This window comes from Dermacentor albipictus, chromosome 7 (assembly GCF_038994185.2).
Source record: "Dermacentor albipictus isolate Rhodes 1998 colony chromosome 7, USDA_Dalb.pri_finalv2, whole genome shotgun sequence".
NCBI classification, from domain to species: Eukaryota; Metazoa; Arthropoda; class Arachnida; order Ixodida; family Ixodidae; genus Dermacentor; species Dermacentor albipictus.
Genome location: NC_091827.1, coordinates 136952573 through 136979790, shown reverse-complemented (window position 1 = coordinate 136979790; position 27218 = coordinate 136952573). Strand labels below are relative to the sequence as shown.

General features: G+C 45.6%; 1 protein-coding gene across 7 annotated transcripts in view; it reads right to left on the bottom strand.

Moving 5' to 3' along the window:
• Window positions 1-27218, bottom strand: part of LOC135897804 (uncharacterized) — a 419017-nt gene that overhangs the window by 167304 nt on the left and 224495 nt on the right. For all 7 annotated transcript variants that reach the window (XM_065426504.2, XM_065426507.2, XM_065426509.2 and 4 more), the window contains one exon: window positions 17383-18236. In XM_065426504.2, coding sequence (XP_065282576.2) covers window positions 17383-18236 — 854 coding nt within the window. The remainder of the gene's footprint in view (window positions 1-17382; window positions 18237-27218) is intronic.

Below are 27218 nucleotides of genomic sequence, written 5' to 3'. Positions count from 1 at the left end.
GGCCTAGCCCCGGCTCCCCTCAAACTTGATGCAGTACACAAGGTGCCTAAGCCCAAGAATAAGAAGGAGCTTCAGAGCTACCTCGTCCTCATCAATTTCTACAGGAATTTCCTGGCGAACCTGTCGGAGCATCTGCAGCCGCTCCATCTTCTGCTTCAAGATGGTCAGCAATGGGTCTGGAAGAAGGAGCAGGACCGGGCCTTCAAGCACAGCAAGGAGCTAATCACCAAGGCTCCAGCGCTGGTACACTTCGATCCTGCCAAGCCTGTCGTCCTGGCCATAGATGCGTTGCCGTATGGCGTGGGAGCCGTCCTGGCGCACCAGGACAAGGATGGCCAGGAACGCCCTGTGTCGTTTGCGTCTCGTTGGCTTCATGCTGCAGAGCAACGCTACAACCAGATGGACAAGGAAGGCTTGGCCCTCATGTTTGGTGTCGAACGCTGACACCAGTATCTGTGGGGCCGGAAGTTCGAGGCAGTCACGGAGCATAAGATGCTATTGGGGCTGCTGGGGCCTGACAAGGCAGTTCCTGTGCAGGCATCACCTCGAGTGGTACGCTGGGCCTTGAGGCTGGCAACTTACAGTTACCAGCTGGTTTACCGTTCGGGAAAGGACCTGGGACCTGCAGATGCCCTGAGCCACCTGCCCCTTCCAGAAGTGCATGATGCTGTTCCAAAACCTGCTGAAGTGTTCATGCTGGAACACGCGTACCCAGGGGTGCCCTCCAGATCTGCAGTATCGCAAGCGACCACAAGGGACCCAGTCCTGTCTCAGGTGGTCATGGCGGTGTCCCATGGAGAGAAATTGGTTCAGCAGGCCTATAGCCACAAGGACGCCGAGCTGAGCTTGCAGCAGGGCTGCCTACTGTGGGGTTCCAGGGTGGTGATCCCACAAAGTCTCCGGTCCAGGGTCCTGCAGTTGCTGCAAGCGAGTCATCCAGGTGTGGAAAAGACTAAGATGGTGGCCAGGCCATATGTTTGGTGGCCTGGACAAGGACATCACTCACATAGTGCAGCATTGCCAAATCTGCTAGGAGCATCAGCGGGCCTCACATCATGTGGAAATCACCCCCTGGCCGTTCCCACAGAGACCGTGGTCCCACCTACATGTGGATTTAGGGGGACCCTTCAAGGAAGGGCCATTACTTTCTGGTGGTAGTGGACGTCTTTTCGAATGGGTGGAGGTTCTACCTGTCGCTACTCCATCAGCAGGTGCGACCATTGCAGCGCTACGACAGGTCTTCGCCGCCCAGGGGTTGCCGGACGTTCGTGTCCGACGATGGTCGTGCTTTCGCCAACAAAGAGTACCTGGCCTGGCTGACGAAGAATGTAATCCGCCGGATGATGGTTCTGCCGTACCATCATCATCATAATCATCAGCCAGGTTACGCCTACTGTTGGGCAAAGGCCTCTCCCATACTTCTCCAACAACCCCGGTCATGTACTAATTGTGGCCATGTCGTCCCTGCAAACTTCTTAATCTCATCCCCCAACCTAACTTTCTGCCGCCCCCTGCTACGCTTTCCTTCCCTTGGAATCCAGTCTGTAACTCTTAATGACCATCGGTTATCTTCCCTCCTCATTAGATGTGCTGCCCGTGCCCATTTCTTTTTCGTGATTTCAACAAAGACATCATTAACTCGCATTTGTTCCCTCACCCAATCTGCTCTTTTCTTATCCCTTAACGTTACACCCATCATTCTTCTTTACATAGCTCGTTGTGTCGTCCTCAATGTAAGTAGAACCCTTTTCGTAAGCCTCCAGGTTTCTGCCCCGTAGGTGAGTACTGGTAAGACACAGCTATTATACACTTTTTTCTTGAGGGAAAATGGCAACCTGCTGTTCATGATCTGAGAATGCGTGCCAAATGCACCCCAGCCCATTCTTATTCATCTGATTATTTCCGTCTCATGATCCGGATTCGCCCTCCCACCCTGATCCGGATCCGCCGTACCACCCTGCTTCAAATGGTGCAGGGGAGTGAGTGGTGCAAACCATCAAGGACAAGCTCAAGAGCAGCCAGACTGGCGACTTCCAAACGCAGATTGCCCAGATACTGCTTCAGTACCTGACCACACTCCACGATGTCACTGGCCATGCCCCCTGTGAGCTCCTGCTGGGTTGGATGGTCAAGACACCCTTGGACGTCTTGCATCCGCACCTCCGATCCACAGTGCTCTTGAAGCAGCTGAAGCAGAAGCTGGCTGCTGACCAAGGGTGCCATCCCCAGCCTTTGCCAGAGTCGGGAGCTCCAGTTTTCGCCAGGAACTTCCGTCCTGGCCCACCCTGGTCCGCCGGTCAGGTGGTGTCTCCTGCCACTGCCTCATCGCTGCTCGTGCGCATGGGCGGGGCCATGTGGCACAGACACGCCGACTATGACAGGCCTTGCCTAGGGACCTGGCCAGTAGGCTCGACTGCCACTTCAGAATTACAGCCTAAAGAAGGACTAGCGGCAATACCAGTCGCTTCCAGCGGAGCACCGCCCACCTCGGAGGCTGCAAGCATTCCCAATGGTGCGGCGCCCGTTGGGCCGTTGTCGAGCCCATCACCACTCACAAGGCCGACCACTGCAGACCCTCCGGATGGAGAGAGGCTGTATCAGGCAGCACCCGACGTTACCACACCCGGCCCATTAACATGGATGCCCAGGCGGAGTACTCCATGGCGGAGGCCACCAGTCCATTACTCGCCTGGGTAGCAGGCACCATCAACCCGGCTATAACGGAGGCAGAGCCTCGTACATTGAACTTGTAAAGTTTTTTTGTTGTCGACAAACAAACTGGGGGTAAGGGGTTGTGACAAGCATGTGCTGTCCCCTCGGGCATAATCTTTGTTTTCCTGCCAGGCTCGGTAGGAAACATTGGTCTCTGCACAGCAATAAACACCGACGAGCACAGCTGCTTGGCGGTCAGTCATCGTTCATCACCACCACGCTACGGAGCGTCCGTCTAACGGAGGGTGCCTCGAACCCTCCCTTGTTCATGAACCCGGGCGGATTGTCACAGTCTTTATTTATACCAAGAATTATGCATTTTCGAAGCAGTGTTTTTGGGTGGGACTATTTTAGCTGCGGAGGCTGTCGCGCTTCGGTCATCTGGGCGGGGCCTCCCCTTTTTTCTAAAGTTGTACACGACCGAGCCGGAAGTACTCCTAGACGAATTATATATCCAGTCCATTGATGTAGACACTGTCAGAGCCAGAATGTTAGGCAATAGCTCCTCCGTAGTCATCTTCTTCGACGACCCGTACATACCAAGCAGAGTGTACCACAGAGGAGGGGAATGACTCTGCTACCCCTTCAGAAGCACAGTACAATCCTGCAACAAGTGCAAGGAATCCAGACACCATACTGACGTTTGCCCCCACCCAGATTTGAGAGTCTGTGACATGTACGGGGCAAAAGAACCTTTACCAGATCATCAGTGCAAGCCCATGTGCAGCACTTGCAAGAGTGAGCACCTAGCCGGTTTCAGGGACTGCCCCAAAAGACTAAGGGAAGCGAGGATGACAAGAACACTACCAAACCCGAAACCAAAGAAAGTCCTGAGCGCGGAAACTGACTCAAGCAATATTGTCAATAATGCGCCTAGGGACAACTCCAGACCAGGAAGTGTCTCTGCACAAGGCGCACCAATGGCAGCATCAAGGTCTAAATTCAGGGACTCGAGCCCAGGCACCAGGCAGAGATGCAGGAGTGGCGCCCGGGGACAAGATGGGAGCAAGTCTCGGTGCCGGACAGACAACATGAGAGGTCAAGAAGCCAGCAAGTGAGCTGGGCGAGTGTTGCATCTCCGCTCCAAGCAAAAGACCACAAATCACCTCTGATAGAGAAAAGTAGCTCATTGACGAGAATAAGAAACTGACCGAAATGGTCAAAAGTCTTACTGACACTGTTAAAAAGCTACCAGACAACATAGACACGCTAGAACACAAACAAGCCAAAGAGCATAGGCGGCCAAAACACTAGAAACACCGTGTACACCCTTCACCACCAATTCTCAAGACCACAGTAGCGAAGAATGCAACTTGCGGACCTGGAGACCAGAATCGTGAACATGGTAGGCCAACAACTAATGAACTTCCAAAGTAACGTGGATCATATGACAGAAACATAGATGACAAGACAAACAGGCTTTTTGAGCTGTTCAAACAACACAAAGACGATACTGTTACGAAAAGTTGTGAAGAAATGGTTTCATTTACAGGAAATGGACGATGATTGTAGCGTGATCATAGCGCAGTACGGCCTCTGAAAACTTTGGTTCTCCTTTTCTACCCTTATTTCTTTTGTACGTGCCTTTTGTATCCGTTACATTTCCCCGCAAACAGACGAAGCCTGTGGGGCGAGTCAGGATGGACAAGCAGGGTAGAAAGACTTCAGGCAAGCAATATGAGTCAGCTGAGTTCTGCTAGATCACCAATCATTGCAGAGGAAGCGAGCTATGATGTAAGTGAGTTCGCTCAGGCGGTCCACAACTCCAAATGGGCTTGAATATTGCGACAAGAGTTTTTAGCACGCACAATCCATGCTTGAGTTGCGGTGTCCAAAGAAGGACCAAGTCACATTTTTCTAATGATGCTTGTACGTGAAGGTCATCATATCACTCTTTTGAACGACTTTGAGAGGCCAGAGTACGAAGACGAGCTATTCGACAAGATGCAGTCTTCGATACAAAATTGTCATGGTGCAAAACAAAGGGTAAGAGTGCTTTGCAGTGACTTTGCATACAGGAGATAAAATGGGCTATAGTTCGCAGTTTCGTGTTTTGCTGTGTTGTATGCATAAGTGATGAAAGGCAGCAGGTCGTCCCGGTTCCTATGATTGGAGGAGATGTACATGGCAAGCACGTTGGTCAGCATTCTGTTTGTCCTTTCAAGGAGACCATTGGTCTGTGGATGATATGGCGTGGAATGACGGAAATGCGAAGTGCACAATTGAAGTAATCGAAGTGCACAATCGAAGTAACGGCACCGCATCGAGTATGCAGCGTACTCAGCTACTGCTATTGCAGGTGACCGTCACTTGGGCCGTTTGCTCAGCACTTCCCGGCACGTGCAGACTGCGCACCGATGACGCGACACCACCTCGGCTTGCCTTGGCAATCACGGCGCCGAATCCAGACCGGACTTTCGCGCACATCTGGCAACGGCGATTGGGGACTACAACGGACACCACCGGAAGAGGACTTAAAAGCCAGCCAACAAGCGTCCACTTCGGGCACGGCACCGCATCGAGTATGCAGCGTACTCAGCTACTGCTATTGCAGGTGACCGTCACTTGGGCCGTTTGCTCAGCACTTCCCGGCACGTGCAGACTGCGCACCGATGACGCGACACCACCTCGGCTTGCCTTGGCAATCACGGCGCCGAATCCAGACCGGACTTTCGCGCACATCTGGCAACGGCGATTGGGGACTACAACGGACACCACCGGAAGAGGACTTAAAAGCCAGCCAACAAGCGTCCACTTCGGGCACGGCACCGCATCGAGTATGCAGCGTACTCAGCTACTGCTATTGCAGGTTAGTTACGTACGGTGTGCTTCATGCATTAAGAGTAACAACTGCTGTTTGATCGCGGTGTCGTGCCCACTTGAGTGGATTGATGTCTTGAAGCGTTCTAATTTACTCCTGTGTTCGCTCTACTCTGCTATGTTTGAGTTGCTCCTCTTGCTTTCTGGCGACGTTGAGACGAACCCAGGTCCAATGTCAAAAGCTGAGGCAGATGCGTTTACCTCGGCTCTTGAGTCGATACAGAAACTAGAGGCCGCACAAGAGGCGCTCTTGGCGGAATTAAAAAGCGCAAAGGACAAACAAGCTGCCACTTATAATGAACTCATCATTCTAACAGCCAAGGTTGCGGCGCTTGAATTGGCCACTTCCTCAGAAAGCGCTGCAAACTCGAGCGTGAAGGAAAAAGGAAGCAGAACTTTACGTGATGTCTCAGATCAGCTGCAAACAATAACTTCAAGATGTGAGGACGCAGAAAACAGGCTCAGACGAAGCAATTTGCTGTTTTTCGGGATAGAAGATGACCCTAAAGAGGACAGGGTGACCCCTGAAAAGAAAGTAATAAAATTCTGCTCTGAAAAACTGCAAACTGCAACAATCAGTTCGCAATTCGAACGCGTACATAGGCTTGGGAAATACCAAGAAGGAAAGAACAGACCTATAATAGCTAAACTAACTTTTTTCAAAGACAAGCAACGCATCTTGTCATCTGCACACAAATTAAAAGGCTTAAAATATTCAATCGGTGAAGATTTCTCGCCAGCTACGCGACAAGCGAGAAGGAAGCTGCTTGACTTCGCCAAACCTCAAAAAGTTCCTTTTAAACTGTCAGTAGATCGGCTGCTTATAAGTAACCAGACTTACACGTACGACAAAAACACTGATACCGTTGTCATGTCGCAAAGATAGCTAGACATAAGCACTTGCCCACGGGCTCTTCCACAGTCAAAGCTACCTATCAATGGGTCTTTGTTAACACTATCTTACGCAAACATACGAAGCATCATGCCCAAGCGCGAATTAGTTTGCTCTCTGCTTGACGATAACGAATCTAATATTCTTGTTCTTACCGAAACATGGCTAAATCCTGACATTACAGACGACGAAATCCTTCCTGATAACCATTCTTACAATATTTACCGCAAAGATCGAACTAGCAAGAGAGGCGGGGGCGTTCTTCTTGGTGTTAAAAAATCATTATCTTCACTTATTATCGACTCGAACTCATCTCTTGAGATTGTGTGGGTTGAAGTAATAATAAATACGACCAAACTACTGGTAGGTGCCTGTTACCGTCCACCTGACTACAGCACTTCTTTCGTTACTGAACTACGCAATAGCATAACCACGGCCCTCCAGCTCTGTCCTGCGCATTCTGTTTACTTATTCGGTGATTTTAACTTTCCGCTAATAAATTGGCGTAATTTATCATCATCTTGTCGAACATCTGTGGATTTTCTTAACTTAACTTTAGATCTTAACCTGTTCCAGGTCATTAACAAACCAACCCGTGGTACTAACATTCTAGACCTTATACTCACCAACACTCCCGAAACGATTGAAACCGTAATTCATCTAAACGGCTTTAGCGATCATGATCTACTTCAGGTAACAATCAGTGTTCCACTACCCTTTTCTGGGATCTCAAAGAAAATAATACGTGATTATAACAAAGCAAACTACTCTAAAATAAACGATGAACTTGAAGTATTTTTCAACCGCACGCTACTTCCTTCTTTTTATAATCGCTCGGTGGAAGATAACTGGGTATGTTTCAAGAATAAAATGTCTGCTCTAATTAACAAATATATCCCGTTAATCTCGATAACAAATGACAAAACAAATCCTTGGTTTACTAATGCCCTACGTAAGCTCAGAAATAAAAAGAAACGTCTGTACAATACCGCTAAACGCGTCAATACTGCTCCTTCGTGGGAAAGGTACAGCCTTTGCTTAAAAACGTACTGTTCTGCCTTAGCTGCAGCTAAAAATAAATATTTCTCCACAGATTTACCTTCTCTCTTAAATTCGAATCCGAAAAAGTTTTGGCGTGTTATATCACCTGACCGTGACTCTAACCGGATAGCCTTGCATAGTGATACAAATACTCCCCTTCCTGACAATGAGTGCCCCTCTGCGTTTAATACGTTTTTTTCATCGATTTTCAGTCGCGAGGATCATACCAATGTACCTGATGTTGCTGATTATGACTGGCAATTCATGGAAAGTATTGAAATCTCGGTGGAGGGAATTGCATGTCTTATTAATAATTTGAAGTTTTCTACTTCATCTGGTATTGACAATATTAGTTCCAAGATATTAAAAAATACCATTTCTATATCCAGTAACATTCTGTACCATATATTCAAGCAGTCTTTGTCATCGGGACAGCTGCCCAATGACTGGAAAATGGCCAAAATCATACCCATATTTAAAACTGGGAATAAACACTCCCCGGAAAATTACCGCCCAATTTCATTGACCTGCATTTGCTGCAAGATGCTCGAACATATAATTGCTTCTCATATTTATAATCACCTAGAGTCCAATAATTTTTTTTTTCGCCATCAACATGGATTCAGGAAAGGATTATCATGTGAGACACAGTTACTCGAATTCACGACTGACCTGCACCTTAACATGAACAATAACCAGCAGACCGATTGCATTTTCCTTGACTTTTCCAAAGCATTTGATCGTGTAGCTCACTGTCGCCTTATTGCTAAATTAACTGCACTTCGAATTGACTCCTTCACTTTAACATGGCTTCGTAATTTTCTTTCGAATCGTCAACAATTCACAGTAGTTAATAATATTGCTTCGTCTCCTACTTACGTTACTTCTGGTGTGCCTCAGGGCAGCGTTTTGGGCCCTTTACTGTTCCTAATTTACATAAATGATTTGCCACTTAATGTTTCTTCTCGCTTACGTATTTTCGCTGACGACTGCATTATTTACAGATCAATTAACAGTACTGATGACCACCTGACCCTTCAAAATGACCTTAGCCTAATTCATAATTGGTGTAACACCTGGTTAATGTCTTTAAACGTATCAAAATGTCAGGTAATTTCTTTTAGCCGTAAGCGTGACAACTCTCATTTTTTATACAACGTCAATAATAAAGAATTGTTTCATACAGTATCGTATAAATATTTGGGTGTTCACCTAACCGAAAATCTCTCCTGGACAGACCATATTGCAGCCGTTTGCGCAAAAGCTTCAAGGACATTAGGTTACCTACGTCGTAATCTGGGTAATTCACCTTCAAACATCCGCAAATTGGCCTATCAGACATTTGTTCGTCCACAGCTCGAGTATGCATCATCCATCTGGTCCCCACATCCTACATGCTTAATCGACATGCTTGAATCAGTCCAGAACCGAGCTGCCCGTTTCATTTCACGTAATTATAGCCATCACTCCAGCGTAACGCAAATGAAACTCGATCATTCCATACAGCCTTTAGTTCTTCGCCGTAATATCGCTTTGTTATCCTTGTTTCACAAATATGTTTATAATGCCACACAATCCACACTACATATCCAGACCGCCTCGAGCACGTCTCGTCGATTATATAACCACTTAAGTTTTGCGCGCATGTACGGTACGACACATGCTTTTAACTTTTCCGCACTCCCTACGGCCATTCGCTTGTGGAACAATCTGCCTGATCACATTGCTTCCGAGTCAGATCAAGAAAAATTTCGTCATCTCCTACACGAGCATTTTTCATAACAGCACTTACAAATCACTTTATCTTGTTTCTAACACTTGGCAATCTGCTTCGAACTTCTTGTGATACTTTTTTTTTATGCATTGCTATCTCGCTCTTGTGAATTGCTATGTTATGCTGTATCGTGTGTTCACTTGTATGCTCTGTATATATTATTGCTTTTTTTTGCGTCTTTTTCCCTTAATATCACTTCAAGAATTGTACTCCCTGATATGTTCATTTTTTGTGTATTTGACTTTCTAGTATTAATGCCTTACGTTAAGTTTTACTCAAGTTATTTCCTTAAGTGTACCTTTGTGGCCTTTCATTACTTCAGTTGTTTGTGTTTCATGTTTCAATCTTGATAGTAATGTTGGTGAGTCCTGTATTGAGGTGTATCTTTTGTATACCACTTTAGAAGGCTGCTTACTCTGTAACCCCCCTTACACAATGCCCCCATGGGGCCTGTAAGGTATTTTAAATAAATAAATAAATTATGCAATAGCATCACCAGTGAACTGGCGGGCACAGTCGCTGATGATGACGCATGGTGGGCCATGACAAAGTACCACGAAACACAGCAGGAAGACCACCGCGCAAGCAGCGGTGGAAGAGGGAACGGCTGCAGTGTCTGCATACCGCGTAAGATGGTCTACGCAGACAAATTATCCGATGGTTCTTGTTAGATAACGGGAATGGACCCAAAAGGTCAATGCCTACTTGCTTGAACGGCGTAGTGGGTGATGTCAATGGCCGAAGGGGACCCAGGGCTGCAGTGGTTGGTCGCTTGTGACGTTGGCACCTTTTACAACTAGCGACATAGCACTTGGTTGTTTCGTACATCTTGGGCCACTAAAAGTGCTCCTGCATGCGGTGTAGCATTTGTATGAAGCTGAAATGGCCGGATGTCGCATCATGATGCATGGCACGTAGAACGCTGGACCAGAGACTTTTTAGGCCGACAAGCAGAAAATGCACTCCATGCCCGGAGTAAATAGTTTTGTAGAGTACAGACAGTAAAGCGACCGCTGCCTTGAGAAGTACGGGCATTGACAAAAAGCGGATCGATGGTAAAATCATTGCGTTGTTCTCGCTGAAAGTCTGCCATCTCAGGGAACATAGAAGTAGCAGCAACGAGACAGTTGTCAAACTTCTCAGCATCGCAGTCAGTAGCTGCAAGAGGAATCCGAGAGAGGCAGTCTGCATCAGCAGGACAATGGCCACTCTTCTACGATACCACAAAGTCATATTCCTGGAGGTGCAGCGCCTAACCTGCGAGGTGACCAGAGGGATCATGCAAACTGACCAGCCAGCATAAAGAATGATGGTCGGTGATAATCTTGAATGGTCTACCATAAAAATAACACCGAAACTTCTGTACGGCGAAAACAGCTGCCAGGCATTCCTGTTCCGTAACCGCATAATTGCTTGGCAGTCAGTCATCGTTAATCACCTCACCACCACGCTGTGGAGCGTCTGTCTGATGGAGGGTGCCTTGAGCTCTCCCTCGTTCACGAACTTGGGCAGATCGTGACACGAACCATTCAATCTAACCGGAGAATGTTCATAGATGAAGTGAAATGATTAACAAGGAAGCACATCCCTATTTATCCAACTTCATTGATGTCTGCTTCCAAGCTTTTGACGAGTGCACCATTCAAGCTAACTGGACACTGTTCATAGACGAAGTGAAACTATTAACAAGGAAGCATATCCCTATTTATCCGACTTTATTGATGTCTTCTTCCAAACTTTTTATGAGCGCACCATTCAATCTAACTGAAAAATGTTTATAGATGAATTAAAACGATTAACAAGGAAGCACATCTCTATTTATCCCACTTTATTGATGTCTTCTTCTAAGCTTTTGATGGGCGCACCATTCAATCTAACTGAAGACTGTTCATAGATGAAGTGAAACAATTAACAAGGAAGCGCATTCCTATTCATGCCATCACTTCTAATCCTCAGGCACCATGCATTAGCATTAGCATCAAGCATTTATTGAACAAAAAAACTGTTTTTTTTAACAATTTGCTCACCAATTACCAACCAAATCAAGATGGGTGATGTACAAATCTGCATGTGAGGCCTATGTAAATACCCTAAAAACTGCCAGAAGATATTTTTATGACTAATGTTCGTCCTTCGCTGGTTACCACATATCCAAATTCTGGCACATTATCAACGCCTCTGCAGATAACAATATCATCCTGATTGGCTCATTGGGTGAACCAGTTCCTACTGACCAATTAATATTAACATCATATCTACTTGCAACTTTTTTAAGCCTGTGCGACACTGAATGAATATACGGAATAGCCACTACTCCACCACCAATAGCAAAAAAAGAGTAGTGGCTATTCCGTATATTCATTCAGTGTCACACAGGCTTTAAAAAGTTGCAAGTAGATATGATGTTAATGTTGCTTTCACTGCTCCCAATAAGCTAGGTAAGATATGTGCTGCCATACAGAATAAATAGGAGCTGGTAAAAGGCAAAAAACGAACAGATATTTGCCCAGTGAAGCACAATAAAAACTACAGTTTTACTGACTGTCGTATGCATGTGGTTTATAATATTCCCCTTAGCTGTGGCCAGTTCTACGTAGGGCAAACGGGGCGGTGTATCAATCAGAGGCTAATGGAACATAAAAGGTCGTTAACTGGTGGATCGCCTCCTAATCTTTCGCTACATTGCCGAGATTGTAACTGCACGCCAGAGTTAGATGAATGCGCGATATTGTACACGCATAAGAACGAAGATAGGCGTCTTATGGTAGGGGCATGGCATATCTATAATGGTGGAAGTGCGTGCGTGAGTCAGCCTTCAATTACTTTACATAAGGAAGAGATTAAGTGCCTTAAGAGTCATCTCTCACGTAGACCGGTACGTGTACCCGACTGACACGTGGTGTTAGCATTCCTGAGCATGCGCAGATGAGTTTTGTGTCTTCTTTCTTTTTTCGCCTCAGTGCTCCCTACAGTTGGTAGTCAGCGTTCGTGTTGTCCACTTCTCTACTCTTGTGTCGTGTCTGCACACCTCACTTCTTTTTTGCATAATTAAAAGTTTTGTCAAGTGCGTAAAATTGCTTTACCTGGAAAAAAAAAAAAGAAGACTCCCGAGTTGGCTACAATGCGGCACTGTGAGTGTGTCGCTTTGGTCTCGTGCGATGCATTCCCATGGCCTCTGTGGCGACATCCCTTTTATTGTTTGACCCCACGTAACCGCACAGCATGTTCCATTTTACAGACAGCCAATATGGAGAGCTTGGAGACAAGGTGGTATCGTGATAGACTAAACGCTTCTATTTACTGTATCATGACCAATAAGGATTAGATAAGAATTTACACTTTCAACCAGTACAGCGATGGCAAACTCAATCCTTTCACTCCAGGAAAGTCGGCGAATATTTTGCCAATACGAATGCTTTTAAATACTCATTCTTCCCGCTTACAATCTGTAACTCGAACGACCTGCCCGCTCAGGTAATTGAAAGCCCCACTATTTCGTCTTTCATGTGCGCGCTTGACTGTTTGCGATAAGTAATTTCCTTCTATTTATCAAGCGTTTTTTTTTTCATGCGTTTTTATTCATGCACGGTTGTTCCCTGAGCTGTGACATCGAATACTCTCTTTGTTATGTGCAGTGCGACCGCTGTCATGTGCAACATTAGGATGCTGTTTATACGGAATTTTTGTATCCTTGTATTGTTTCACTTATTCTTGTATTGTTTCTTGCTTTATATATATGAGCTGCGATATTGAATGCTCACTTTGTTATGCGCAGTGTCGAGTGCTGTTACGCGCAGTGTTAGGATGCTATTGATAAGGAATTTCTGTACCCTTGTATTGATCATTTATTCTTGTACTGTTTCATATATACCCACTGCTGCCCAAGGCCTGACACTCAGGCCGGCAGTATGTACCAAATAAATAAATAAAGTAAATCTGCATGCGATAATGCATTTTTCAGCCAATGCTAAAAGCCCTGTGATATACATACTCACAGATTAAAACATCATTGAAACTTACAAATCAGTTGTAGGGTGGAAAGTTATGTTCAAATGTTCGCAGCGCTGGTGTCGTCCTTTTACCAAAATGCCGGCTTGCCTCACTCAGCAAGAATTGCAGGATGACTCACTAGTAGCATAGTGTAGTTTCTTTCTTCTTTTTTTTAGAAATTACCCGGGCACGCCACATGAGTAAACTACGTTCAACATTCCCCGTCGGTTTGTGCAACCACCAGTACAGTGAATGTATGGCATGAGACTCATCGCAAACGCTGAGCTTATGGCTCGCTTTCGTCGACAAAACTGCTTGCAGTATTTGCTACGAACTGATGAAGTGTTTCCTTTAACTAATATTTGCCCCGAACACAATAAAAAATAATTATTCAGTCCCTCAAGCTCAAGAAATTGCCATGGTTCATTCAATGGATCACGCACTCACGTCGCACACGTGCCCTGTGGTAATGGCTGTGCAGCTCTGTATGCAGCGGGAGTGAGGGTATGCACATGGGCATAGCTGAATTGGAAAAAGGTTCATTGTTTCGTCATCATTCAGTTTGGCACACGACGACACTGCGCTGCCGACATCTGCAAAGTCTTCAAATGTAATGGCAGCAGGAATGGGCACACCACAGCTTATCAGGTCAGTGCCTATGCCATATTCCCCCACTGATTTGTCTCCAGCCTGCTTCTTGCCTACCTTGGCATTGAAGTCGCCCATGTGTTTAGGGGGCCTTTTGAAGCTGAAAATAAATTCAATTGAAAGACTCTATCGCCTAGGTAAAAAGATTGAAGCTAGAGACCGACCCACTATCTTGAGGGTGGCTGATTTCAGAGACAAATCAACAATTTTACGCCATTGCTCTAAGCTTAAGGGTACGAATATAAGCATCAGTGAGGATTATTCGAAAAGGATTGTTGAGGTACGTAAATGTCTATGGGTTTCTACAAAGAAGGAAAGGTCAAAGGGAGCAAATGTTAAACTTCTATATGACAAAATCAAAGTCAATAATGTCCTTTATGCGTAGAATGAAATCACTAAAGAGCGCTATGAATATCAAGCACGCCTTCAGGATGACCCCGCTTGAATTTTGGAAAGCGATTCCTTCAGGATATTGAATGTGAATGCAAGAAGCATACTAATAAGGTCGAGGATATCGAAGCTATGATTTTAGAGCATGATCTGGATATTGTAATGATTACTGAGACATTGTTTCATACAGATACATTAGATAGTGAGGTAACTCCCATGTCTTATGTAATGGTAAGGAAGGACCGGCATGGTAGAGGTGGGGGAGTTACGTTAATGATTCGCAATAATATTGACTTTAGTTTGCTTCCTGTCCCCATTGATATTAAGGCACTTTGGATTAAGATCGTTTTTAAGAATCGTTCCGTCCACATAGGTGGTATATATATGCCACGAAATTCGCCATTCCAGGTTCTTTCTTGTCTCCGGCATATTATGGAGTGCAATATTCAACAAGGAGATAATATTATACTTCTGGGTGATTTGCGAGGAATGAAACCGATTTGATTTTCCACCAGCTTGCTCGATGCTGCTAATTACCTCTGCCACATACTGCGACTGAAGCAATGGAGTTGCCGAGGCCAAGACTGGGCAGCTGCCGCTGCTTCCTTCTGCGTGCTTGCATATTTTAATGTGAAAGCGTTAAGGAGCTCGTGTTGCAGAAAAGCCGGAGTCATTGGTGGCGTTGGCTGTGAGCGATAAATCCCAGAAGGTGCTTCATAAATAATAACAGCTTGCAACATGGGCTGGGTGGGAATCGAACCAGGGTCTCCGGAGTGTGAGACGGAGATGCTTCCACTCAACCACGAGTTCGATGGTTCAAAGTACGACAAAAGCGCCTTTAGTGAATGCAGTGTTACCTTAGAAACGTGCCATAAAAAGTGATACTGTGGTGTATATCGGTAATTATGAGCATGTAAATTACAGAAGTCGCAGTTACACGAGTAGCAAAGTACGTTTCCGCTACATTTTTTCTGCGCTCTGCGCACACGCAGAGCCATCTTGCGGCAAACACAGAAGACTCCCTCCTTGCAACGTACGGCGCTGCCACGACAGGTGCCGCGCCACTCGCCCGTGTGACACGGCTCCTCTTTCCGCTCACAGCGCGATTCCTAGGTGCAGCTTTCGATGTGGGACACCTCTGACGTGATCGCTGCACCGTAGAGTGTCTGGTGGGAAAGCATCCCCTGCAATATGTGCCGTGCTGCTGGCGAGGAGCCATACGTCTGCGTGGTGCTCCCAAGCGAGATAGAGGACGATCCCATTGAAGCATCAGCCCCATGATCGCGTCCGCCTTCATGGTGCGTCGCGGCCCGGCTGTCCATGCTGATTACGACGTTTGGCTAGCATAGATCGTTTCTCCTTCTGAAACACTGAGTTCTTTGGTTCGTTCCGCTTGGTCAGGTGCACGTTTCGTCATTGTGTGACTCAAAAGCATGCCGAACGAATGAGTGGGCGGTGCAAATGGGGTGCGATAACGTTATCGCGTTCCACTCTTGAAGGTGAAGCTTAAACAATTTTTTTCCTTCATCTTTTTTCCTTCATCTGCTGACAGATCAGCACTGTGTTTACCTTCTTTGTTCTGCGTTCATGTCTTATCAAAATGATGAAGTCATAGCCAGTGATTATAATCATGTTGGTGTGCTCCCTTCTGTTGCGGCATCGCCACATTCAAAATACAACGAGAATGAGGTATTGGGTGTTGCTTTCGCGTCCTTGCATTCAGGATCTGTCTTGTCCTACAGAATCAGATATGGCTGACTGTCTCCAACAACCTTTAAATCGGGACGTCTCGGTTTAGAAGCGTCATTGTTAAAAAGCTAGTGCAAGCGAGACCACCCAAGTCAACCAAAACAAGCACGAGTGAGAGCTGACACAAGCAGACGATGTGTAAAACAAGCAATCTGGCTGAACCAGATGCAAGTACAAATAGAGCAGTCGGGCGGGTCCACATCATACGAGTTTCCCGCAGGTAGGTCACTGTAGGGTTCACTCTTATTGATCTCCTGTGCTCAAGGCTCGCTTGCCGCCCCAGCGAGCCATGGGAAATCCGCCCACGACCAATCCCTCCCACAGAATGTGTTTTGCCGCTAGTGTGGCTGGGGCATTACGGCACAACATAAAAACGGCGACCTTGCTATTTCACAGAAAGTGAAAGTTATGCATTTCCTTTTTTTTTTTCGAGTGCAGCGTTCAGGAGTTTCTTTTAAGCCTTTCCTCTATGGCGAGGTCAGAGCAATGCTGGTAGGAGGCGGCCGCTGCGTGATTGGGCACGCTACTAAGAGCATTGTCAGAGAGCAGTATGTTTGAATTAACCGTCCCAAATACTTGCGTGTTCGAATTACTGGACGTTTTCAGCCATTGGAATGCATATAGCTTTGGCGGGACCACGGCGTCAGTTCGAATAAAACGGCAGTTCAAATTAAGCATGTTCGAATTAACGAGATTCGGCTGTACTAGATGTGTACAGCAGTGCTATATGCGGCTACATTACTTGAATGCTAATCACATTACAGCTGAACAGTCATCGTGAGAGGAGTTCTGCCAGAATTTTTTTGTGCTGTGAAAGTACTGAACAAAGTGGGTGAGAGAAGTAGCTGCTCATTAGGAAGCCAGTTGTACCGTCTGAGAAGCTTTAGTTCAATTGGTGCTGTGCAATTACAGTAAGACAACACAGTTTTTCTTCTCATTCTCTACTCCGGTTGGCTGAAGTAAAACTCTTAATGGTCACAGCACTGCACATACTTGATGACAGAAAAAGGTGTTTTATAGATACAGTATGTTCTAGTGTGACAGGAATTAGATGACATTTTCAGGCTTAGGATGGAGTCCACTGGAAATAGCTGCGAAAGGCCTTCAACATACAACTTAATGTTGATGACAGCAATAGAAACATATTGGCTAGCTTGTCAGCAACAATAGCAGGAGACACAGCAATGGCAATATTATTCATATTTTGTAGCAGAAGCTGAAAGAAATGCGACCTTGCCAACTACTAATAACTAGTCATAACTAGCACTAAAACAAATTTAGCTCTATGATCTCATTGGCCTATTTGCTTTTTGGAAGGAAGTTCACATGCATATGCATGGCTGCACAAATATATAAATTATCTTACTTGCACAGAGATGGTGTTGATAGCCACTTGAAGATGTGATTCAGGACAGTGAAGCCCTCAGTCAAGTCCTGCATGCTCCTCGGAGACCTTGAAACAGCACCTTCTAGCTGCAACGCGCCGGCCAAAACACTTGGCCTGTCCCGCACATAGGTCAGCTGACCACCGCTATCGACCCATATAGACACACCACTCAAATCAGAGTTTGAAGGCGCACAATGATGCCGTTTGCTTTTGGTGTGCCGAACTTTAACAGCTTTGGGAGAACATGGCACACTACTGACCAAGGCACAGTTCACTGGCACTTTTTCTTCTGGTTGCTGACATTCTGTATCTGCTGATTTTACGGTTGCAATGACTCCATCTCCAATGTGTCCAGAAGAGCACAGAGAATGGGGTTGCAAAGGGTTGACAGTTTGGTTCACTTCTGATGGCACTTCAGTCTGGTTGCACGAAGTTTGCTGCTGCATGTCTACTACCTCGTGGATGACTTCTATCTGTGCTTTTGAGATGTTGCTGTCCATGCACCAGAAGGTGGATGTTCCATCATCGGAAGGCTTATCTGCTTTCGCTGCATTGCTGAGACCTTTCCTCACTGTTTTGTGTCCGCCACTATACTCTGTGTGTGACACACTTGAAGGGTCACTGTCCTGCACCATCGGTCCACAAGCCAGCGAATACGATGAAGTGATGATGATTGAAGGTGGTGGCTCAACAGGAAGGGTGTTGAGTCCATAGATGACCTTTTCTTCCTCAGCAGTGATGACTCGCGATGCGCCTTCAATACTTGTACTTGCTTCATGACCTGGCAGAGCCATGTACACCGCATTCAGTTTGGTGGCCTCAGCAGCTTCAGGCTGCAAAAATATTAACCAAAATTGTATTAGTCTACAAAAAACTTTCCTTGAATAATAACTCTCACAAAAAAAAACAAGAAAAAATGGTAGGCAACCCTAATCTTCACAATTTTCTCTTAGTGGCACTCGCACCATGGTGTTGGAGTTCTTTAGGTTAACTTTAGGTCAACCGAATTCGGAGGCAACTGTATTGCACTGAATGGCCGGATAAATATCACGCCACCTTCATGTATGTGATGTCATCAGTGACATCATTACTTCCACTTTCTACTTCTGGGTTTCGAGGAATTTCGCCAATGTCGTGCTCATGTGGCGGGTCTCTACGGTCTACGATTCTGTGTTTTGGTGTGCGGTAATCAGTGATTTCTAATTATTTCCAATTATTCTGGACACTTCAGTAATTCAAATTGTAACTAAACTTATCAGGGTGTCTACCAAGCTGACATTTCTAAATTCCCCAAGTGACACAGAACTTTGTTTTATGTGAAGACGGGTTGACACCATGTCGCCTGATGCTGCTACTCTCTAGTAAACATGTTAAAAAAAATTTTAAAAACTACTTATTACAGTTTGAATAATAAGGACTAGTGTTTATTTTATTCAATAAGAAAACAAAGGTGGGGTTAATAACATGCACAGCGAATAAAATACCTTTAAAAAATTGCAAAAACCATTGCAAATCGAGTCGTACATCCTTAACACGAATAAAAAGGAGTTGCATACAGTAGCAAAAGTTTTCAGATATGAGCAATCTCTATCAACTGATACCAAGCTGATTGTTATGAGGCCTGAACTTTGTCACAAGTGAGATTCTCTCTCAAAATTTGGCAAGTAAACCTAAACTGTCTCGACCAACGTTACTAGACTAGCAGGAGCGTAGCCAGGGGAAGGGGGGGGGAGCTTATGGGGCTTCAGACCCCCCCTCCCCCCCTAAATTTTTTCGTGCTGTCAATGCACCGTCCACCCAAGCAATCCCCGGTGCCGGAAATCATTATGAATTTTCTTGAGAATGTCGTTTTCATGCTCGGAAAGACATTTCAGCGCGAACCTTGTGAACTCAAACTGGATTTCGCGGCAGCGCCCATGCACCAGGAGTCACATAACGCCAAGCAGCCCCATCCGAGCACAAAGTTTCAAGGGCGTTTTGATGGCGAATGGACTCGTCATGGCATCTTGCGGAGGCCGTGGAATCTATGCAGAGCATGGATGTCAATTCCGAAATTTATGGGTATAAAGTTCTCATGAAGTTTTGATGTGAAAGGTGCATTACCATTCCCAAAGTTGTGCTTTAGATTTTCAATTGCGGAACTTCGTGGGTTTGGTGTTACTATAAATATTGGACGCCAAAGGTACATTGACGGTTCTAAAGTCTTACATCGGACAATACAACGAGACAATCCAAATCAATGCACTGTAAGACAAGTTGAAAAAGCCAGCAGCGAGGTCGCATGAGATGAAGCGTTGTGGTGGTTCATTCGTGCCGTCATGACACATAAAAAATGCCAACATTTTTTTTTTTTCGCCTACGCCAAAGCATCCATGTCAAACTCTTAAAGTCAGCCAAGGTAACTAAGTTCTTATTTATTTTTTCTACTTCGACTTTTATTCGCGAGGACACATTGAGCCTCTTCAATTTTTTGTCCTCGCTACCCTACCCGCAGGCTGCCAGAGGCAGCCAGAGCGCATGAGTTTTTCTGGTGTTACCACAGAACACTATGCAAACTAGTGTTACCCCAACCACTGCGCGGCGCACTTTGGTGCGGGTTCGCTTTTCTCTGGCCGAGTGGATTTTCACCTGGCAGAGTTTTAGGCATTTTCTGGCTAGCAGATGAGAAAAAGAAAGTATCGTCGCTCACCGCCATCACTCTGGGGACTCAACGCACCGCGCTCGTTTGAGCGCAACCTCTTTGGAAAGTCTTGTCTCGCCAGTGTAGGATACCGAGCAGTACGCGTATGGTTCTCGGTGGACCAAGCGTCTCACGTTTTCTTCTATATTCTTTCGGTAGCTACATTAGGTGCCCAAAGTAGGCACTTGATTGTGGCCAACATACTTTGCGCTTTTTTAATTTCGGTGCCACGGTCCCACGAAAGAAAAAAGAAGACGTTGTGGCGCAGCGAATTGTCGTATGGTAAGGAAGAAACACACGGCATTTAGAAATGCAGCTTCTGCAGTACGCTGTACGCCCTTCTTCCTTTCGTGCAATTTACCCTTCTTTCAGTATGAACCAACTGGCCCCATCAATCTTATTGTTGTAGGTGGATACCGCTTTCTCATGGTATCACCGATTCGGATAAGGGAGAACGCCAGAGAGCGCGAAACGCGCAAACTGCTCGTCTGCATGAGTTCAAGGCTGCGGCGAGGCATCTGCAGTGGGGCTCGATGGAACAGTGCTGCCACCTGGTGGCTGTCACAGAAGTGGCGACAGCGGCTGTAAGCACGCGGGTGGAGAGTTTTACAACTGAAGCTAGTCTAGTAACGTTGGTCTTCACATACTCTCAGCCAACGCACAACACCTTAGTGCTGTGTTTCACTGCTTTAAAGAGTTTATTTTGGTTTGGATGAGGACACCATCTCGGAGTCAGCCAACACTTTGTTTTTTGAGCTCGAACTTCTTCAAAGAAGCCGCGGCACACTTTCTTTCCCATTCATTCCTCAATGCACAAGGTCGTTTCTGTTGTCGTCCTCCTTCAGCCGCGCGTTCGTCCCAAGAACCATTTAGAGCATCCTCTTAGTCAGTTGTAAAGCCACCATCCAATTTCTCGAACTACCTAGGGTCCCCCAAAACAGCAAATATCAAATTTCAGTTATGCGCTGGAAGTTGTTCCGTGCCCTCTAGGGAGCGTTCTGCTGCAATAATTTTTCAAATAGGTTCATTAATAGCTGAGATAGAAATATTTCAGTGCCGCAAGCCCATGATTGATGAGGGCCATTGCCAATTGAAACACTCCTTCCACTTGCCCCGTCTGGCCTCCTCAAGCAAAATTCTTTCCTTGCGTTCTCCCATACCAGAGCTTAAGGATTGCGTGACACATACGTCATGGCCCCGCATTATTTTTTTTTCCCTCGTTTTTTTTGTTTTTGTTTTTTTAAATTGCGCGGTGCATTTTTGCTGACGGCGTCGTACCATTGACGCCGTCGTATCATTAGTACCATTGCTCAATTGTCTAAAACAGTAAAACAGTTAGAGAGTACACTTTGGCAGTAGCAGGAAAGAATGGACAGCTTTGAGGACAGAAGTAGGTGGAATAGCCTAGTGGTATTTGGAATAGCAGAAGGCGAGAAGGAATCCTTAACTGACCTTGAAGTGAAAGTGTTAGTGGGTGCATTCGAAGAAAAACTTGGCATCAACTTGAGTACCGTGGAACAAATACATTGGATAGGAAAAAAGAGCACCCGGCCTCGACCTGTAATTCTCAGGTTGTATGACTATAGGGAAAAAGCTAAAATTTACAAACGATCAAACAAGTGTTCAGCCTTGCAAAGATGCTCATTGTGAACTACTTCTAGAAATAGCTTTCAGTAAGGATTTACAACAAGTAGTTCATGAGTGCACACGTGCAGTTGGGAAATCAAGATCTATATTAGCCTTGGTGTTCCTAGACGGGCGATTTGAAGACTACGACGTATCAGCTGAAACCAGCCTCACGGATCATAAGCTAGTTTATGTGGAGATAAAGTCTACCGCTGTATACCCGAAGGCTGGTAGCAGTACACATGTTCTGTGCTTCGATAGAGCTTATGACACAAGCATTATTGATCATCTTCATCTGTTTTGATTTCATTGATCATCTGTGGTTTGATGAATTCACTTCGACGGATGACGTCAATGCGATGTGGATTGCATTTAAAGATATAGTTTTTCACTGCGTAAACAGATTTGTGCCAACTCGGAAGAAGAAAATAAATAAACAGAACCCGTGGATAACCCTCGAAATTATACATCTAAAGCGGAAAATTAACTGTGAGAGACAGAAGTGAAAAAAGACCATAATAAAATTTCGGCGCTAAGCTCTATATCGAGAACAAATATGGCTGCTGCTAAAACAAATTACTAAGGCGTGACATTACCTAATTTTATGAAGCACGATCCGCACCATTTTTGGCGCCATTTGTCGCATAATAACGAAGGTCCAAGTGCCATTGTCACTAGTGGCGAACTTGTGTCGGACAACTCGTGTATGGCAGTATGTTTTAATGATTTTTTTCAATCTGCCTTTACTGACATTTCTGCAGATGGTCTTTCTCCCCTCTCTCTGAAATCCCCGTACACATCACCAATGCCTAATATTCAAGTTTCGCATGAAGGCATTGTAGCTTGTTTGCTTAAAATTAACGATGAGAAATCTGTAGCTCCAGACAGCATACCAAATGCCTTTCTGCGCAGATATGCGGAATGGGTAGCTCAATATCTAGAGATCATTTTTAATTCTTCGCTAAAACAAAAACGGGTCCCAGATGACTGGCTAGTCACAAAAGTGGTTCCGGTTCACAAGTCTGGTGAAAGGCAACATATTGGAAACTATCGGCCAATTTCACTCTCATGTGTGTGCTGCAAACTACGTGAACACATAGTTTCAAAGTCAATCTACATCTACCTTGAAGACAAGAAAGCTTTTTTTCCCAACCAGCACGGATTTCGACAGCACCTTTCGACTGTCACACAGTTCATAGAAACCATCAATGATTTTTCAGCTTCCTTGAACAATAGAAAGCAGGTCGACGCTATATGTTTAGATTACTCGAAGGCTTTTGATCTGGTCATACATAGCTAATTAATCAAAAACTGATGGAAATGAATATAAATTATGATATGTGGATTCGCTCATATCTTACAGATCAGAAACAATACGTTAAAATAAATGGTAACAAAGCTAACCAATTAAAAATTACCTCAGGCGTTCCACAGGGATCCGTTTTAGGACCACTTCTTTTTTTAGTTTACATAAATGATATTGCTCATCACATAAGTAACAACATAACCATCTGGTTATTTGCAAACGATTGTTTATTATATCGTGAAATCAATAACCAAAACGATCAGGTGTCACTTCGTCAAGCCCTTAAAGCTGTAGAAGTTTGGGCCGCAAAAAGCAAAATGAAAATTAACGAATCTAAATCAGTCATGCTCAGAGTTACAAACAAAAAAAGCGTGTTATTGATTGTAATTATGAGATGCACTCAACAATTTTAACTAAAGCTGAAACGATACAATACCTAGGTTTAACAATTTCGAAAGACTTAAGGTGGAAATCACACATAGAATTTGTGGAGCTGCAGAAAAAAATGTTATGGTTCCTTCGCTGAAAATTAAAAGTAGCAACGACACCCGTCAAACTACTTGCATATTTAACTTACATTAGACCGACGTTAGAGTATGCCAGTGTCAGTTGGGATCCATTTCAATCAAGATTAATAAACCAAATTGAGAAGATAGAGAAAATCTGCAAGGTTCCTTCTTTCCCGGTATTATCGTACTGACTCTCTTTCCGAAATGCTTTGGTTGCTTCATTTGCCTCCACTTGGTCAACGGCGGAAGTTGGCTAGACATAAATTTCTTTTTTTTTGTTATCAAAAGGCCACTTCAATATTGAAACCACACCCTATTTTGCTCCCAGGCAGGCTAGAAACGTCAGGTCAAGCAATCATTGCATGTTCTCAATTCCAAAAGCATATCTGGAGATGTATGCTTATTCATTTTTTTCCACGAACGATTAAGGAATGGAACAGTTTGCCGGCGTCTGTTTTGCAGTCGACTAGCATTAAAATCTTTGAGGAATGCGTTAAAAACCTATTATGAAATTGAATCTTAGTAGTGCCGTGCAAACATTGTCACACTATTTAAGAAATACGTACAATAGTCTTTCTTTTATGCTGCTTCTGATATCACTGTCACATTGTTACACACATGTATTTCTTAGCCAAAATATTGTATATCGTTATTTGTTTTGCATTGTATTTCCAACATTCATTGCTTCATGTCCTATTTACGTTTGTAAGGTGTTTACACTTTTTACGCTATGTGCAAACTTGCTGTACCCACCCTGTTACAGCCAAGATGGCCAACAGTATTTGAAAAAAATAAATAAATGACAATTGCCCCTATAACACGCTTGTTATGCTTCACCGCAACAATTTTGCGTATGCTCCACCATGTAGCAATGCTGTACTGAGACGAAGCTAACTTTCAGGAACTGGCATTATGCAACGCGACGTGCTATACGAGCTTCAAAACAAATTACGAGGGCCACAAAGGCACTCCACCTTTGTGGCCCTCGTAATGTGTGGTAATGTGTGGTGCCATTGTTGACAGCAGCCAACTTTTTCAATAAAAAACACGGCACAAAACGACAAGAAGTTTAATAGCAAACGTCGAAGCAGCTAGGCCTAGAGTTGCCACGATGCCAGCAGATCCGCGTGCGATCAAAATGGCGGCGATGGTGGTGGCTTTAAAGCTGCTTCGGGCCAGCGGTCACAGCAAAAATTTCAAAAAATCGGATGGCGAAGGGTTCCCGCGTCACAAATTTCAGACGTTCTTATACATTATACAAGCCGGTCATTGGCGGTACGCTGGCAACTCCTCCAATGGATGACATGGCATCAAAGAGGATTCATTACGATTTCTCTCTGTTACTCGGGCCACCATTACCGCGCCTTTCATTCCCTTTCCAAAATTACTGCTCATTTTCCCTGATAGAAGCATAAATTCCCCGAGTTTTCCCTGAGCATTTCCAGACTATTCAATATCCCTGAGAATTTCGAGTTTACAGGTTTTCCCAGTTGGTAGACAACTCTGCCTGATATGATATCGTTACGTAGGAAGACTGTTAGATACGGGACCGTTTCCTGAGCCTACTTCGAGTTCACCAGACCACATCGAATCGCACCAAATCGCACAACAGCTAATTAAGGAGCGCAGAAGCATGGATACCACATTCCTGAGGCACGGCACGTGCAAACAAGTTGGCGGCCCCCACTTCGTGTGCCGCAGGTGGAGCTATTCACTACTTGACTCTGCCTGAAAGTGAAGCGAGAGCCTGGCGCTGTTGTGGGTAAAGTGGGTCCCAAAGCAAGACGTCTGTAATGCGTCGTGAAAACCTGGTGGCGTTGCATCCATCCATCTATTGTGACGGCGCATTGCAAGTCAGCAAGGCAAGACCGCAGGGAGACGTAAACCCTCGGACAATGGGGGACCAAGTAGCGATTTTGCCGGGTGTGACACCATTGCACGGGCGCATACCACTGGCCGAAAATGACGACACCCGAGCGGGCTCGCCGATTGGCCGAAAATGGTGTCACCTGAGCGGGCTCTCCCATTGGCCGAACGTGACGTGTCTTCGAGACACCGAAGGACTTAAAAGACACAGACCGGGAGCAGCAAGAGAGCATTCCTAGAGCATTCCTTGATTCATCTTTTTCGAACTTCTTGCCACGGGCCGCAGCTTCCGAGTTGCTGCCGGCCCATAATGACTTTAAGACTCTTAATTGACTCTCACTGTAAATAATGTAAATAAACCTCCCAAGTTTTTCATCTCAAAGTCATCCTCAACTCCTACAAGACGCAGACAAAAAGCTATATACAAGTATATTTACACGGAAATACGTCGCACTTGGCCAAGAAGCAACAGCCCGCGCTAGCCTCTAATAATTGTCGTCCTCACCCTGCTCGCCCCTTTGTCCTCGCAAATACTGTTGCGTAGCACTACCCCCGGCGGCAAAAGCGCCGTCCCAGAGCGACTAAAAGCCGGACTTCGTAGCAGTGTAGTAGGCCTTGAGCCTACTGACGTGCACGACCTCACTAAATGTCAGAGTAGAGGTCAAGGTTGAATGCACAGGAGCAATTTTGTACGTCACAAGCGTCAGCTGGTGCAGCATGCGGTAGGACCCTGTGTATAGCGAAAGGAGCTTCTCTGAAAGTCAGACATGATGAGAGGGCGACCACAGGAGCACGAGCGCACCAGGCGAAAACTGTACGTCACGGTGGTGGACATTGTACTGACGCTGCTGGGTGGTTTGCAAGGCTGACAGTCGAGTACGGGCGAGCTGGCGTGCATGGTCGGCGAGTGCGATGGTGTCGCGCGCACACTCGCTTGTTGAGATCGCAGCAGGAGAAAGTGCCATGTCAAGGGGCAATGTCGGTTCGCGGCCGTACAGTAGATAAAATGGAGAAAATCTGGCATTGTCAAGCCGGGAAGAATTATATGCAAATGTGACGTAAGGAAGGGCAATGTCCCAGTCGTGGTGGTCCTTGGAAACATACTTGGACAGCATATCAGTATGAATACGGTTTAACCGCTCTGTCAGGCCATTGGTTTGAGGATGGTATAAGGTAGTCAGCTTGTGTTGAATGGAGCAGGAACGCACAATGTCGGTGATAACTTTCGAGAGGAAGTTACGACCACGGTCAGTAAGCAGCTGTCGCGGGGCGCCATGAAGCAAGATAATGTCACGCAAGAGAAAGACCGCGACATCAGTGGCGCAACTGGTAGGGAAAGCCTGCGTGATAGCGTATCGGCAAGGCGTAATCAGTTGCAATGTCTACCCATTTGTTCCCAGAGGATGATATGGGAAAGGGACCGAGGGGGTCCAATCCAACACGAAAGAACGGTTCCATAGGGACGGTGATTGGCTGGAGATGACCGGCAGGAAGCACTTGAGGTGTTTACCGACGCTGGCAGCCATCACAGGCAGCAACATAGCGTCGGACGGAGCGAGCAAGATCACGCCGATAGAAGCGGCGGCGGATGCGGTCGTACGTGCGGGTTACCCCAAGATGTCCTGCAGTAGGTCCATCACGCATCTCAAAGAGCACAGTCTGTCGTATATGTTTTGGCACGACAAGAAGAATACCAGATCTGTCAGGGAGGAAGTTCCTTCGGTACAGAATGCCGCCCTGGAGGGCATATAGGCAAACGGATGTGTCGGTAGGTGGAGAGCGCAGACACTGAGTGAGTGCTTGAAGCGATAGGTCTCAGTACTGCTCA